At 23.5% G+C, this 16,568-nt stretch overlaps 1 protein-coding gene across 3 annotated transcripts in view; it reads right to left on the reverse strand.

Annotated features, from left to right (window-relative positions):
* Positions 1-16,568, reverse strand: part of LOC127281941 (potassium voltage-gated channel protein Shaker) — a 188,501-nt gene that overhangs the window by 127,583 nt on the left and 44,350 nt on the right. Inside the window, exons 1-2 of one of the 3 annotated variants that reach the window (XM_051305952.1) lie at positions 11,976-12,158; positions 10,607-10,728 (exon numbers count right to left, since the gene is read on the reverse strand). The exons of the other annotated variants lie outside the window; for them this stretch is intronic. Of the exons in view, the coding sequence (XP_051161909.1) occupies positions 10,607-10,728; positions 11,976-11,987 (134 nt within the window). The 5' untranslated portion in view covers positions 11,988-12,158. Of the gene's footprint in view, positions 1-10,606; positions 10,729-11,975; positions 12,159-16,568 lie in introns of those variants that run through there. 3 annotated transcript variants of the gene reach the window in all.

The following is a 16,568-nucleotide window of genomic DNA, read 5'->3' on the forward strand; positions in this document are numbered from 1 at the left end:
AAATTTGTCACTCGATAAAATAATATTTTGAAGTTTTTTTTTTTATTTTATTTCTGACAACTTGACTTCGACGATTGATATATATTTTTTTCAACCTAGAACTATTGTTAAATAGACGAAAATATATTTTACTGCGGATATATATATTTTCAGAGGAGATTATTTTATTCCGTAATATTTACTTTTTTTGTTTCTATTTCGAGCAATTTTTTTTTATTCTTTATTATTTTATTTGTATTATAGTGGTAATATGTTTAAAAAAAATTTTTTATTATTATTTTTATTATACAGTAATTAGTAATGAATATATATAAAAAATATAAATGATTTTAAAAACAATTGAATTCTATTTACAGGCTCTCAAATTGTTTTCTACGTTCAATCAAATCAATTGTATACGATTTTCAATTAACTAGATAAATTAGTGTTTGGTGGAAACTATAAAATATACGAACCCGCGATTGTAAAACCAACGAAGTGCAAACATGTAAACTTCCGACTGTGATGTTTAGCAATCAAAGCACAAAATGTACTTGCATAAGCAACACAAACAATCAAACTATACAGAAAATTAAGGGGAACTTTATTTTTTTCTATTTTTGATAAAAAAAATTGAATTTTTTTTTTTATTTTAAATAAATAAAAAATAAAATTTTTATTTTTTTTAAATATTAATAAAAAAAAATTACTAAAGAAAAAAGTAGAAATTTTTTTTACTGAAAAAAAAATTATAAACAAAGAGCAGAGAATTTTTTTTTTTACATTTTTTTTTCATCCAAGGAGTAATACATTAATATACTCGTAAGGAAAAAAAGAATAAAAAATTTCCAACGAAAAATGAATAATGAAACTCACGAGTGTGTCGTAAAAGATGAAAATAATCTTTAAGACGTCATTCTACACAAAAAGAAACAAGCTTCATAAAAATTAAAAATAAATTTCAAGGCCTAACGTCAAAAAAAACTGAAAATTTGAATAGTAAAGAAAAAAATTAATAAAATAACTCATCAAAAAAATATAATGTGAAAATCATTATAGTTTATAAAAAGAGAAAACATTTTTGTTTCTACACTGAAAGAAAATTCATACTACTAAGTATTAAACTCATATTAGAGTTTAATATAAATGTTACAATTTAGGGAAAAAGTGCACCTATACTGATTACTATTACAGTTTTTATGAAAATATATAATGAATTTAAGAGTAACTATTATTTTAAGAAATAAGAATTAGTATATTTATTTTAAAAATTAGTATTTTCTTTATGAATTCACAGAATACGAAATATTATAATAAATAATTTCACAAAATAGTAAGAAAAATAACATATATCCGTATACTTATTTCACATTTTGTAAAACTTTATATTAAAAGTCACGGATTTTCCCGAGAGACTACGAATTTAACCGAAGTTCTGTCTGTTTGCGGCTTCGTGTCCTACTCGAACTTCTACGACTTGATCCGATTTTCGAAAGTGTTGTTAACCAGCAGAACGTACCTATCAACTGTCAACACACGTGTTTCAAATGTTTATAGTGTTTTAAATTCTTTTTAATTTAAATTTATTTTCAATTTATAAAAAATGTTTTATTAAAGTTATTTAATAATAATAAATTTATTATTAATTATTAAATTTATTATTATTTTTATTAATTTTTATTTTTTGATGTCATCTTTACAATTATTTAATTTTTATTTGCAATAAAAATTTTTATAACAATCATAATTTTTAATCTGAAAAAAAAAGAAAAATCTATATAAACAATTAATAATAAAAATGAACCCAGCGTAACCTCTATAAAATTACACCATTGGCACTAGTAAACTATTTTTTATTATTAAGTTATTATAAGTAAACTTCTTTCTCGCAAGTGGTAAAAATATTCAGTAGTTAGTATATAAGAAAACGATATATGCCGACCCCCAGCGAAATTTATCGTTATGCGTATAGAATTGTAAGTGTAGGTTTCGTTGCGATCGTGTAATGTCTATGTATAAGCGAAATGAACGTGCGTGTTCATTAGTATGTGTGTTAACCTGTATCGTAAGTGTGAATGTGTTGTTCCTAGTCTCACTCCTCTTCCTCCCGAGAATTAACGGAAACGTCCGAGTTTCCACTTTTTTTCCCTTTTCTTCCGACATTCTGAATTTTTCGTATAAAGTTTTACAAATATTAGAACGCTACATTCCATATAATGCAACAACTCTATGAGAATTTAATATAATATTTTCAAATATTGGTAATCTTTTTACGTTCTTTCTACAATAATTATTAATATTTGAAAAAAGATTTTAAGTTGGAACTTTAATATAAAGTATATTGAATTTTAATAAAAAGTACACTTTTCCCTAAATTCTAAAAGAATATATTAAAATGTAATACGCATTTTGTTATTTTTTCCTATGAAATTTCTTTCAGTGTAAAAAATACAAAAATAATTCTTTGAAATCTGATTTCAAATGACATGTATATATTTTTAAATTTCTTTTTTAAAAATGAAAATTTTATACAATTTTTTGAAAAATTAAATTTTTTTTAAAAGTGATTACATTATTTTAAGTGAAAATTATATTTTTTTAAAAAATTGAATTTTTTTTCAGTGAAAATTTCAATCAATGAAATATTCACAAATAAAAGTGAAGTTCCATTGGAGAAAATTGGGGTCATCATATTTTGCCGTGTGTGTGCGGCTCTTGGAAAAACGATGAGGAAATATATGTATATAGAAAAGCATTAAATCACTAACAATGAACTGTTCAACCGATCATTGAACTTAAATGTGTTCTTGAATCAAAAAATCAAAGAAAATTATTTTCATATTCCAAGGAGATTAAAAAATATTTTTCACTTTAATAATGAAATTCATCTTTTTTTTTCCTCTCTTTTTTTTCTACCTATTGGCCAATTTCTTGCATTTATTCCAATTTTTTTTTTTTTTTCACCTCACCTCCTTGGAGAGGAAAAGATCTAAAATGGTAATTTCTTTCATCAGAACATTCTTCTTTACGTGAAAGGTCGTATTTTTTAAGCCATTATTTTCAATTCAAAATGGTAAAGTGTGAATGGGGCTGATTCGATAGGACGCGAGAGAGAGAGAGAGAGATAGCTTAGTGTGAGATAAATGAACCGATACGGTTATTTCCATACTAATGCAGTTTCTAAGTAATCAAGGTCTGTCAATTACTAGCCTAGGTCTAATAATATAGGCCATCGCATGGCGCCAATAGCTTTGTTAGAAACATGCTCCTTAAATCTGACCTTAAGATTCAAACGCGATAAAAAATATAATCCTCGCGCGAACTATATTGAAACTGATATACCAACAATATTTTATATGAATGGATTCATGTCAAAAAAAAAGGAAAGAAAAAAAAAAAATAACACTCAAAGCGTGAAAATCAGATATGAATACACACCATTTGCATCAATGAAATCTTAATTTTTAAAGTAACTGTCAATAAATTCACACTGGGTGAAAGTTTTTTTTTTTTTTTTAAAGCAAAGAAAATAATTTTATATACATCATTTGCAATTTTTATTTAAAATTAATAATTCCTATTTCATAATAATTGCTCCCACTTCAAGGAAAAATAAATATTATTAATAATTAAGAAGATTTGATTAAAATAACCTCAAAATACAATGTAAATCTGAATTAGTCACTTTTGACTATAAATACGTCGATTAGTTCATTAAATGAATTAGTAAATTATCATTTTTTGAATGATTTTTTTAGCCGAAAATTACAAAATGATAGGAGAAAACTACTATAATTGATAGTAGAAAACTAATAATTGATAGTAGAAAACTACTAATTAATAGTAGAAAACAAATAATTGATAGTAGAAAACTACTAATTTATAGTAGAAAACTACTAATTGATAGTAGAAAACAAATACTTGATAGTCGAAAACTACTAATTAATAGTAGAAAACTACTAATCTATAGTAGAAAACTACTAATTGATAGTAAAAAACTACTAATTAATTTATTAAAGTTTACTAATTGAAATAGTAACCTTACTAAAATAATTTATCAGTTTTGTAGTCGCTCTTGACTAATTTTTAGTCTCAAATTACTAATTAATAGTTGAAAACTACTAATAAATAGTAGAAAAGTACTAATCTATAGTAGAAAACTAAAAATTGATAGTAAAAAACTACTAATTCACCTTACTAAAATAATTTAGCAGTTTTGTATTCGCTCTTGACTAATTTTTAGAAAAAAATGACTAATTAATAGTATAAAAGTATTAATTAATAGTAGAAAAGTACTAATTAATAGTAGAAAATTAATAATCGATAGTAGAAAACTGAAAATCGATAGTAGAAAACTAATAATAAATAGTAGAAAACTACTGATCGGTAGTAGAATAGTAGAAAACTAATAATTGATAGTAGAAAACTACTAATTGATAGCAGAAAACTACTAATTGATAGTAGAAAATTACTAATTTATAGTAGAAAACTACTAGTTGATAGTAGAAAACTAATAATTGTTAGTAGAAAACTACTACTTGATAGTAGAATACAAATACTTGATAGTAGAAAACTACTAATTAATAGTAGAAAATTACTAATTGATACTAGAAAACTGCGGATTGATAGTAAAAAAATTACTAATTTACTTATTGAAGTTTACTAATTGAAATAGCAGCTTCACTAAATGAATTAGTAGTCTTCTACTATCAATTAGTCAACAATTTAGCAAAGTATAAATTCTCTAACTCTGATTTAGTAAGTTTTGACTAATTTTTAACCAAAAATAACTAATTCATAGTACAAAAACTACTGATTTGATATTAGAAAACCACTTATTTATTTATTAAATTTTGCTAAATAAAATAATAGCTTTACTAAATAAATTAATAGTTTTCTACTATAAATTAGTAAAAAATTTAGCAAATTATAAATTCTCTAGTTTTTAATGAGTCACTTTTGACTAATTTTTAGTCTAAAATAACTAACTAATAATAGAAAACTACTAATCTGTAGTAGAAAACTACTAATTGATAGTAAAAAACTACTAATTAATTTATTAAAGTTTACTAATTGAAATAGTAACATTACTAAAATAATTTATCAGTTTTGTAGTCGCTCTTGACTAATTTTTAGTCTCAAATTACTAATTAATAGTTGAAAACTACTAATAAATAGTAGAAAACTACTAATCTATAGTAGAAAACTAAAAATTGATAGTAAAAAACTACTAATTCACCTTACTAAAATAATTTAGCAGTTTTGTATTCGCTCTTGACTAATTTTTAGAAAAAAAAGACTAATTAATAGTATAAAAGTATTAATTAATAGTAGAAAAGTACTAATTAATAGTAGAAAATTAATAATCGATAGTAGAAAACTGAAAATCGATAGTAGAAAACTAATAATCAATAGTAGAAAACTACTGATCGGTAGTAGAAAACTACTAATCGGTAGTAGAATAGTAGAAAACTAATAATTGATAGTAAAAAACTACTAATAAATTCATTAAAGTTTATTAATTGAAATAGTAACCTTACTAAAATAAATTAACAGCCTTACCAAATAAATTAGTAGTTTTCTCCTAGCAATAAGTCATTTTTGATTAAAAAGTAGTAAAAAAAATTCAGTTGAATTAGTCAAATGTGACTAATTCTGATTTAGGGAGTAAAAAACGTCTCTTTCAAAAATAAATAAACTAAAATTAATTTGAGCAAATTTTTAAAACCGTACGGTTGGTAAAAATTATTTTGATTCAAAATTTCTTATTAAAATAACAACAAATTTTGACTTAAAATAATTTAAATAATTAATTTAAAAGTAATAAAATTTGAAAAGATAAATAAAAAACTGTCAATATTTCCCCCAACCCCATACACACTACTTTTTTTTTTTTTAATTATTTACCATTTAAGACTGCAAACACGACCATTTCACTTCAAGTGAAGAATTATCCAATAAAAGTTGAGTGGAATTGTTACTCTTTTGTTATAGAGCATGAAATTCTCAATTCTTTTGGGAATAAAAATTCATTTCAAGAAAAGAAATTTATCGAGCCAAAAAAAAAGAAAGAAAGAATGAAAAAAAACGGGGGTAAAGAAAGTTCTTGTAAACATTGAGAATTGAAGTTATACATTTGTTCAATGGTCTTGCGGATAAATTTCTGGGGGCTGTACAAGTGGGACCCACCTCCTTTCCATCTATATATGACGTAAAAAAGAGAAACGTTTTTTTTTCTTTTTTTTTTTTTTTTATTTGTAAAATGAGCATTTTTTTCCAAAGCAAATCATTATGAACACGTGTTACCCAAGAGAGTAATATCAAGGAAACACACGTGACATGTCCTATTTTCAGTTATAAGGGGGGAAGGACAGAGAGTGAGTGAGTGAGTGAGAGAGAAAGAGAGAGAGATTCAGATCGATAGCTTCACAGCCATAAATTTGAAATACACACGTTGAAGCTACACGTTTCGCATAGAGCAAATCAGCACGCCAACTTATAAGATTAGGGCGACACTGAGGAGGTCAAAATAATAAAGTTCTACATCATCAGATGTACAATTTGACATAATGCAGCTCATTTAAAAAACAAAAAAATTATTTATTATTATTTTTTTGTTTTCAATATTTCTTAAACTGAAAAAATTTTATTTATTTTATATTCAAATATTTTTATTTTTTATATTCATTAAACAAAAGAAATATTTCGTAATATAAGATGCAATGCATTTTAATAAAAATAATAAAATAAATTATTTTAATCAAATAGCTGATTTTATTCCAATTTGTTATTTAATAGCGTTGCATTTTATATTAATACCATACTTTTTTCTATAAAAAATAAATATTCCTTTTTTTAATTGAATAATAAAAATTATAAATATTTTATTATAAAATAAAAATAATTAGAAAAATAAATAAATTTTTATTAAAAAAATAAATATTTAATTATTTGCAAAAATTTAATTTAAAAAGATAAAGAAATATTTGATTACTAAATAAACTATATAAAATTTAATTAGTCATTAATAAATTAAAAAAATTTACGGAAAAACTAATCAAAAAACGCAGTTATAAAAAAAAACAATTTTTTTATATCCAATATTAAAAAAAATATTTTTATAAACATTTTTCTAATATTGAAATAGTAAAAAGAGACGAACTGGTGCCATCTGGCAGACGAGCGAGGAATCAATATAAATGCCGACAAAGCAGATAAAGCTTCGCTGGTAGAAAAGAAGCTTATTTTAGTTTTAGACGAAAGCACGCGAGAGAGAGAGAGAAAGGGAGAGAGCTTTAATACCATCGGATAGATTTTGCTTCACTAAAGTTCTTCAAGAATTTGGTGGGGTGGAAAAAAGATGGTGTGCGACTGAGAGAGTAAGAGAGAGTGAGAGAGAGACAGAGAGAGGTCAGGGTGCCTTCTTGCCTTTGGTTCTTGAAGAAGGTAATATGTTCCCCACTCAGAAGAACAAGGACTTGGCTTTGAGTACTAGAGTGGGTTAAGTATATACTAACAGCTTCCTGCCCTTCCGCGAGTCACTTTATACCATATCTTTACTTTATAATCTTCTTTTTCCTTTATCAAATATTTTGCCTTTATCAACCATATTGTTCTATTGTAACCATATTGTATCTACTTTTTTTCCTCAATAAATAAAATTAAAAAAATTTATTTAATTTATTTATTTAATAGTTTATATTTATTATATTTATTATATTTATTTATTATATTTATTAAAAAAATAAAAAAAATTTACTATTTCAATAAATAGAATATTTGGAAACAAAAAAGAAAATTATTTTTAGTCCTTTTAGTAAAAATTTGACTAAAAATATTTTTTAAAAAACTGACGAAAAATTAGTAGAGTATTACTATTAGTAAAATTATTAGCCTGTTAGTTTGTACTATGATTCAGTAAATTTTGACTATAAGGCAGTAAAATGTTGACTATCAAATGAAGAAAAATTTGGCCTACTAGTCAGTACAATTTGACTACAAAAAAAATTTGACTATTCAAAACTTTTTACTAACAATTAGAAATTATAACTAATAGTTAGTAAGAATGACTATTAATCAAAAATTTTGTCCAACAATCAGAAATTTTTACTAACAATTAGTAAATTTTACTAATAAGTAAAAATTTGACTACAATCCATAAAATTTGACTTCTAATCAGTGAAAATTGACTATCAATCAAGTAACATCACTGAAGTACAGTATAAAAATTTTTTTTTTGTACTATAATATCAGTTGAGTAAAATTTCTTGTTTTGGTAGTCAAATTTTACTGCTTACTAGTAAAAAATTATTATTCATTGTTAGTGAAAATTTACTAAATAATAGTAAAAAATTATTCATTTTTAGTCAAAATTTACTGAATGATAGTAAAAAATTATTCATTGTTAGTAAAAATTTACTAAATTATAGTAAAAAATTAATCAATTGTTAGTCAAAATTTACTGAATGATAGTAAAAAATTATTCATTGTTAGTAAAAATTTACTAAATATTAGTAAAAAAATTAATCATTGTTAGTCAAAATTTACTGAATGATAGTAAAAATTTATTCATTGTTAGTCAAAATTTACTAAATTATAGTAAAAAATTATTCATTGTTAGTAAAAATTTACTAAATTATAGTAAAAAATTAATAATTGTTAGTCAAAATTTACTGAACGATAGTAAAAAATGATTCATTGATAGTCAAAATTTACTGAATGATAGTAAAAATTTATTCATTGTTAGTGAAAATTTACTAAATGATAGTAAAAAATTGATCATTGTTAGTCAAAATTTACTGAATGATAGTAAAAAATTATTCATTGTTAGTAAAAATTTACTAAATTATAGTAAAAAATTATTCATTGTTAGTCAAAATTTACTGAATGATAGTAAAAAATTATTCATTGATAGTCAAAATTTACTGAATGATATAGTCAAATTTTTGACTAATATCAAATAATTTTTCGACTAGAAGGCAGTAAAATTTTAACTATCAATCAAAAAATTTTACTTGTATACAGTACTAATAATTTTTGTACAAAATTTTTACTATCCAAATCAGTTAAAATTGACAAAAAATTTTTACTAAAACCAATTGACTATAAAAATCAGTAAAACTTGACTATCAGTAAACTAAATAAAAACTTGAGAGCAATTAAAAATAGTTATATTTAAATAGTAAATTATTTAAAATTTAATAGTTCCGAAAATAAAATTAAATATACCAAAAATAGTCAAATTTTACTGTTTTTAGTAATTTTTTTTTGTTATTTACTTATCGATTAATCGATAAATAATGAATCAAAGTAAAATTACATTTTGATTACTTTAAAAGTTTTTAAAATAAAATTTTTTTAATTTTACTTTGACTCAAATCAATTTTCGATTAATAAAAAAGAGAAATTCTTCAATAAAAAAAATTAATTCTTTATAAATTCATCAAGTACTGTAAAATATTCAAAAGTTTCAAATTACTTTAAGTAATTGCCTGAAAAATGGATTGTGTACGATATATATATATATATATAAAAATTTCCCACATAAGTGTGCTAATCTTACTTTAATGAAGCGCGCAATACATGCTTAATTTTGATGTTATCTGTGGTTATTAATAGTCAGACCTAATTTGAAGGCTCTTCTCCTAATGGGCATTTAAAGCTCAGCTTAACACAAGGGTATACTAAATTCAAAAGCATCCCGGGAAAAGTACTATAATCCAGAGTGGCTCATTTATAAATTATTGATAAAATTATTTCACTAATTTTATATTCTTTTTCACGGTTTAAAATTTTTTTTTTTTTAGACAAATTTTCATTTTTCAAATTTGACAATATTTTGTTTTCAAAAGAATATTAAGAAAATTTTAACTTAACAAATTCAGTACTCAAAAATCTGTTAAGGAAAATTGAAAATATTAACTAAATTAAATTATATAAATTATTAAAATTCATTAGCAATATTGTGTATGTAAAAAAAATTTCTTTCCTAAAAATACAAATACAACAATGAAGATGATATAAATTATATATATATTCAGAAGAATGACATTAAACGAAAATACAGAATCCTCCTACTTACGTGGAAATGAGCCTAAAAAAATAGTTTTACGTTTTCAATATTTTTTTTCTCAAAATTTATTTTATCCAAATCATTTAATATTTTTTATTTCGAAAATAATTTTTTTCCATTTTATTTTTTTACATTTGAAAAATTTTTAATTATTTTTAATTAATTTTAATTTTTCAAATCTATTTTTTATATTGATAAATTTAGAATTTATAATTTTATTATTCAGCAAATAAATATATTTAAATTTTTGAATATTTAAAATTCTAAACTATTTTTTAAGCATCAATTATAAAAAAGAAAAATTTTCTATTTTTCCATTTCTATTGAGAATTATTATTTTGAAAACAACTAAAACTATTTTTCTTCGGAGTGGATGAAATCATACGAGACAATGAATTAATTCTTAATCGAACAAAAGAAAAAAAATTCACTTGTCCGATGAAGAATTTTGTAAAGAAGAAAATTATTTGAATTCACGATAATATGAGCTTAATAAATAAGCAGCTAGCTGCTAAATTATTGGGAAAAAAAGTTGTATTTTTCAAATATTATCACCGATTTTTTGGCCTCGGATAAGAGGCAGTGATTCCCTGTCCAGGAAGCAGCACCCATGCTAGGCATAATTTGATGATCTCCATCGACATCCTCTTCAGCTCTTTCCACTTCGTAGGTAGGAGCTGCCAAGCAACACCACGTTACGTGTCAGAACCTTCCTTTTTTTTTTTAAAATATTTTTTCATAAAAAAAAATTTACGCCATTTTTGTTTTAATTAAAAAATTTTAAATTAATAAATTTTTTTTTTCGTGTATTTAAAGAATTTTTCTGCATTTATTAAATTTCCAAAAAAAAAGAAAGGAAAAAACAAAAATAAAATTACATAAATCTATGACCAAGAAAGGTAAACTTGTTGAGGATAATCGTCAAATAAAATTAAGGGAATGATTTCAACAACCTGTAGTAAAGTTGGAAAAAGATTTTCTGGTCACGATCCAGAAACGATTCCACAATTTGCCGTGCCTAACGCGTGTGGTTTGGCAGACTATTCTGATTTTGATATTTACTCCTACAGGGACCAATATTATTCCTATTCCCTTTTTCTTTTTAAAGCCATAAAAAACAAAAACAGTCGTACCGCAAGTATTTACTACCGGAAATGGAATAAACACGCGATATGGCACACGACGAATAAATAAATATATATATTTTTTTATATATATATATTTTTTATATATTCTTTTACATACAAAAAAAAAATTATGATACTTTTGAAGTTTTAAAATTATTTTTAACAAAAGATAAAACAAAAAAAATCTTTAAAAAAGAAAAGTAAAAACTAAATATCTTATACAAAGTTTCCTAAAGTTCTGAACTTTGTTTTTTTACATTAATTTCAAAATAACTTTTTACGGAAAATATAAATTTAAATATAAAAATATAAAAAATAAATAATAAAATAAATAAATAAAAATATAAATAAACTAATATAAAAAATATTAATAACAGTAATAATAATAATTATTATTATTATTGGAGTGGTCCGATATTACTCAGGTATTTCCCCTATATTGACTAATATTATATAATATTATATTAATATTTGTCGATAGTAATAATAATAATAATAATAACGTTCAAAAGCCGAAAGGCATATGAACTATGAATAATAATAATAATAATGTTTGTGAACTTATAATGTTGACTTATATATATATATATATATATATATATATATATTCGCGGTTTATTATTATTATTATAAATTAATTATTTTAGAAAAAATTAACAAATGTAATTAATTAATTAATTAAAAATAAATAAAATAAAATTGTTCAGAACTTTAGGGAAAAAAATCTCGTAATTTAATAAATTTAGTTTTTTAAAGAAATTTTTTTGTTTTTTTTTTTTAAATATGAATGAACTTACAAGAGTAAGCATCCTGTGAAGAAGAAAGTGATAACAATTGAATATGGTATGCAAACGTCACATATTCCAAATGATTTAAGTGCAATGTTAGTAGCAATTAATAAAATCACAATGTCCAAAATAGTTCCCACGCCCATATCACTCTTGTGTGTCATGTCCGATACAAATAAAATACATTATAAAACATTTTTCAATCATGGGGCAGATGGGGTTTTTTTTAAAAAAAAAAATTTTTTTTTCAACGCACCCCTTTTGAAACTATCTTCTCGCGACAACTACTAACTACTGAAGAGAATGACATACAAATATTAGCAGCTGTCAGCGACAACTCAGTGCTGTATAAAAAAAAAATCAGTTCCATAATTAATATTTCAAAAAACCAAAAAAAAATTTTAAAAACAAAAAAAATATTAGAAAAAATTGAAAAAAATACTAAATGAAATCCAAATAATTTTCTAAAATAGTACAAGATAGTAGTGGATAGTACAAGATAATATTAAAATAATTAATAATAATATATTAATAATTAAAAATATATAATAATAAAAATATTTATTAATTTTTATACCAAGTAAAAGAAAAATTTTACCTTATAAAAAAAAAATATTTTCTGTCTATTTTATTAATAAAGAGAAATTAGAGCTTTTGTAATTTTCCTTTCCAGAATTTTGTTTTACTTTTATTAAATTTTTTTTAACAAAAAAAAGGGATAGAAAATATGTATTAAAAAGTACATATATAATTAGAAAAAAGAGAAATTGAAATCAACAGATACGACCCTGTCTTCGATATACAGTGTAAGTTTACAATACAAAGACTGTTAGTTGGCTTCCTAAAGCTAGTAACCAATGACAAAAGACACGATACTAAAAAGAGATGGATAAGGGGAAGGGGAGCTTTGAGGTCCCTCGGCCTCCAGAATAAGTATACACACATGGAAGACAAACTTGATTGTATAACTTGACATGACAATATATAATAATATTAAAAAAAAAAAAAAAAATAATGTTGAGCTTGCATTTTTTTCCGAATTATCTATAATCGATAACATCAAATGAAAATCTTATTAAATATAATCTACAACTGAAACTAATTTATGGTGCAGTATAAAAAAATTTCTCGATTAAGAAAATTTTAAAATTATAATAATAAATACTTTCTGTATAAGAAAGCAAAATAATTAATTAATATAATAATTATTTTAAAAGATAATGATTAATTTATTTAGAAATTAATTTAGAAATTAATATATTTAACTAATAAATATAATAATTAATTAATAATTATTAATTAATAATCAATTTTATTAATTAATTAATTTATTTAATAAATTAATTAAAAAATAATAATTTGAAATAATAAAATTAATAATAAAAAAATAAATCATAATTTATAATTAACTTCTCATAGTTATTGTAAGGAAGTAAAATTTTTAACTCCCGGGGCTTAACTCCTTTTAATCAAAGGATCACGAACAAATTAAAGAAAAATTAATTTTTTTTTCAAAATTATAAAATATATTTTAAAAAAACTCGTTAATTTGAAAGTGCAAATTAATTCCTCTGCACTGCCGGTTGATTATTATTGATAACAAAAAAAAATAAAATACATTGAAAGTAAATAACTCGAAATATTAAAACGCGGAGAATTAAAAGAGAGAAAAAGAGAGGGAAAAGTATTAATTTAGTGAAAATTCGTTATTAAACAATGGAATATACAGTACAAAATATAAAGTCATTTCAATTTGTGAGCGTCGAAATTTTTATATTACAAATGGATTTTATGAAATCCATTTTCATATTTGTTTAAAAGCTACAAAACACATATACTATATATATATATATGTATATGCGATTTCAGTGATTTATAGTGGCGAATCAAATTGGCAGCAATGCATGGAGGAACAACCATTCAGTACATTTATATGTATATAAATGGAATATATATATATGTGTATGTATATTCACACTTGTCCATGAGTGGACAAGCCTCCTAAACGAAAACATGTACAAATATATGTATAATTCACAATATACCTTTAAACACGGTTATAAATATTTCAAAATTCATTTATAAAGTTCAACTATAATAATAATAATTCATCCAATAATTTTAATTACTTTCTATTTAATATTTTTCCCGCTATTGTTATTTTACTTAATTTATAATTTATAATTTAGCAGCAAAAAATGAAAGATGCTTTTCTTTAAAAAAAAGAAACTTTCTATTTAAAATTAAATTAATTATTAAAAATAAATTTCATCGAATTTTGAATTTATTTTCAATCAACCGAATTTTAAAATTTTGTAACTACTGCGAAATTAATAATTACATTCATGTATGATATTTCCCATAAAAAAAGACGAAGTTCTTTGAAAAAAAACTCTCCCAACCTATAGCACCGTAATCTGAGAAAACTTTTCTCCTTACAAGTATAGAAGAATCCACACCATAAATATTCATTTTATCTTTGCGAAAAAATCACAGCTTACGTGCTTCCTCCATTTGACTTGCACTGTATATATCTATTCATAACAAAGCACCTATCTTTTCAAAGAGGCAAAAAAAAATTCTCATTTCGAATATCCAGTATAATTACAGTTAAACCCACGTATATCGGATAAAAAAATTACCGACATAGGAATCTACCTTACCGACTGATGGTAAAACAGATTTTTGAAAAATAAAAAAGTTACCGACATAGGAATCTACCTTACCGACTGATGATAAAACAGTTTTATAAATTGACTATATAAAAATTACCGACATAGGAATCTACCTTGCCGACTAATGGTAAACAAGTTTTTGTAAAATAAAACTAACAATTACCGACAAAGGAATATGCCTTACCGACTAATGATAAAACATTCTTTTTTAAATACATATATAAAAAATATCGACAAAGGAATCTACCTTGCCGACTAATGGTAAACAAGTTTTTGTAAAATGAAACTAACAATTACCGACAAAGAAATCTGCCTTACCGACTAATGTTAAAACATTCTTTTCTTAAATAAATATATAAAAAAAATACCGACAAAGGAATCTACCTTACTGACTGATGATAAAACAGTTTTTTAAAATGAAGATATAAATAATTACCGATATAGTAATATACCTTACTGACTGATGGTAAAATTTTGAAAAAATAATATATTAAAAATTACCGACATAGGAATCTACTTAACCGAGTGATGGTAAAACAGGTATTTGAAAAAATAAAAATATAAAGAATTATCGGCATAGAAACTACATTACCGACTGATGGTAAGGCAGATTTCTATGTCGATAATTTTTAGATTTTCATTTTTAAAAAAACTGGTTTACCATCAGTAGGTAAGGTAGATTTCTATGTTGGTAATTTTTTATATTTTTATTTTTATAAAACCTGCTTTACCTGTTTCTGAAAATTTATAATATGATATATAATAATTAATATATCATATGAATTAATATGATAATAATTTTAGTAATAATAATAGTAATAATAATAATAATTTAAAATGATACTAAAAATAATAATAAACATATATTTATAATGCTAAAAATATTTATAACTCTATAATTATAAAATTATAAGTATTTATAAAATTAAAACTATAAAAATTATAAATAGCTAATTATTTAAAATAAAAATCTTTCAAAATAGGGCAATTGAAAGGAAAATTGATAGGGGCTTGCCAAATTTTTCCCTAAGTAGGGATCAGGGGAAGGTCAGTAACAGCGTAACAATCCAGTCGGGTACTAGTAAGTTTCGCTGTAAAATACCAGATAGGGAATACTGATAGCAGCCCAATCAGGACCAGATTTCAATTTCTTGTAGTAAAAATTTTCGAATTAGTAAAAAATTAATTTAAAAGTAAGAATTTACTAATGAATTAATAAAAAAAATTCCATTAATTCAGATTTAGAGAGGAGATATTTTTTTTTTTTTTTTGGACGTTAAGAATCGAAGAATGTATATGTACAATAAACATATAAGCACACACACACGCAGAGTGGTTTTACATCAGCAACATTGACGTTAAGAAGCGATGATAAAATACAGAAGGCACATCGATCGTCGTTGACCAGGTGTGTTGTGGTTTCAACTCGAATAAGCGGTCCACTGTTTAAACATCAAGCATGTCGTGCTGGATGCGCATCAGGAAGTCAGCGGAAGTCTGTTTCCGAGCGTCCACTCTGTCTCTCAACGGTGTGAGATATGCAAAGCTTCTGTGAACATTGTGCATTCAGCATCAGTGAAGCTGCAATGTGAATTCGGCATTCTGTGCACTCATCCCCCCCCCCTTTCTCTCTCTGTCTATATATATATATATATATATATATACAAAGAAGAGTGGTTTACAGTGGATCATTTCATTTTTCTGGAAAAAAAAATATACCAAACTTTTAATATAAATGCAAGTATAGATAAAAACTTCATTTATATTCAGTTTTTTTAATTTTCCAAAAAAATTCACATTTCCACTTTCTCCTTTATTGGTGCTTTCATTATTTACGCTCGAATGGTTAAAAAATCGATTAAACTTTTTTTTTGCAACGTTTAAAAAATGTTATCAACATTAAAAAAAAAGCGGAATTTGAAAAAGC

Source organism: Leptopilina boulardi, unplaced genomic scaffold (assembly GCF_019393585.1).
Source record: "Leptopilina boulardi isolate dan_hultmark-lab unplaced genomic scaffold, ZJU_Lbou_2.1 LbouV2_278, whole genome shotgun sequence".
NCBI lineage: Eukaryota > Metazoa > Arthropoda > Insecta > Hymenoptera > Figitidae > Leptopilina > Leptopilina boulardi.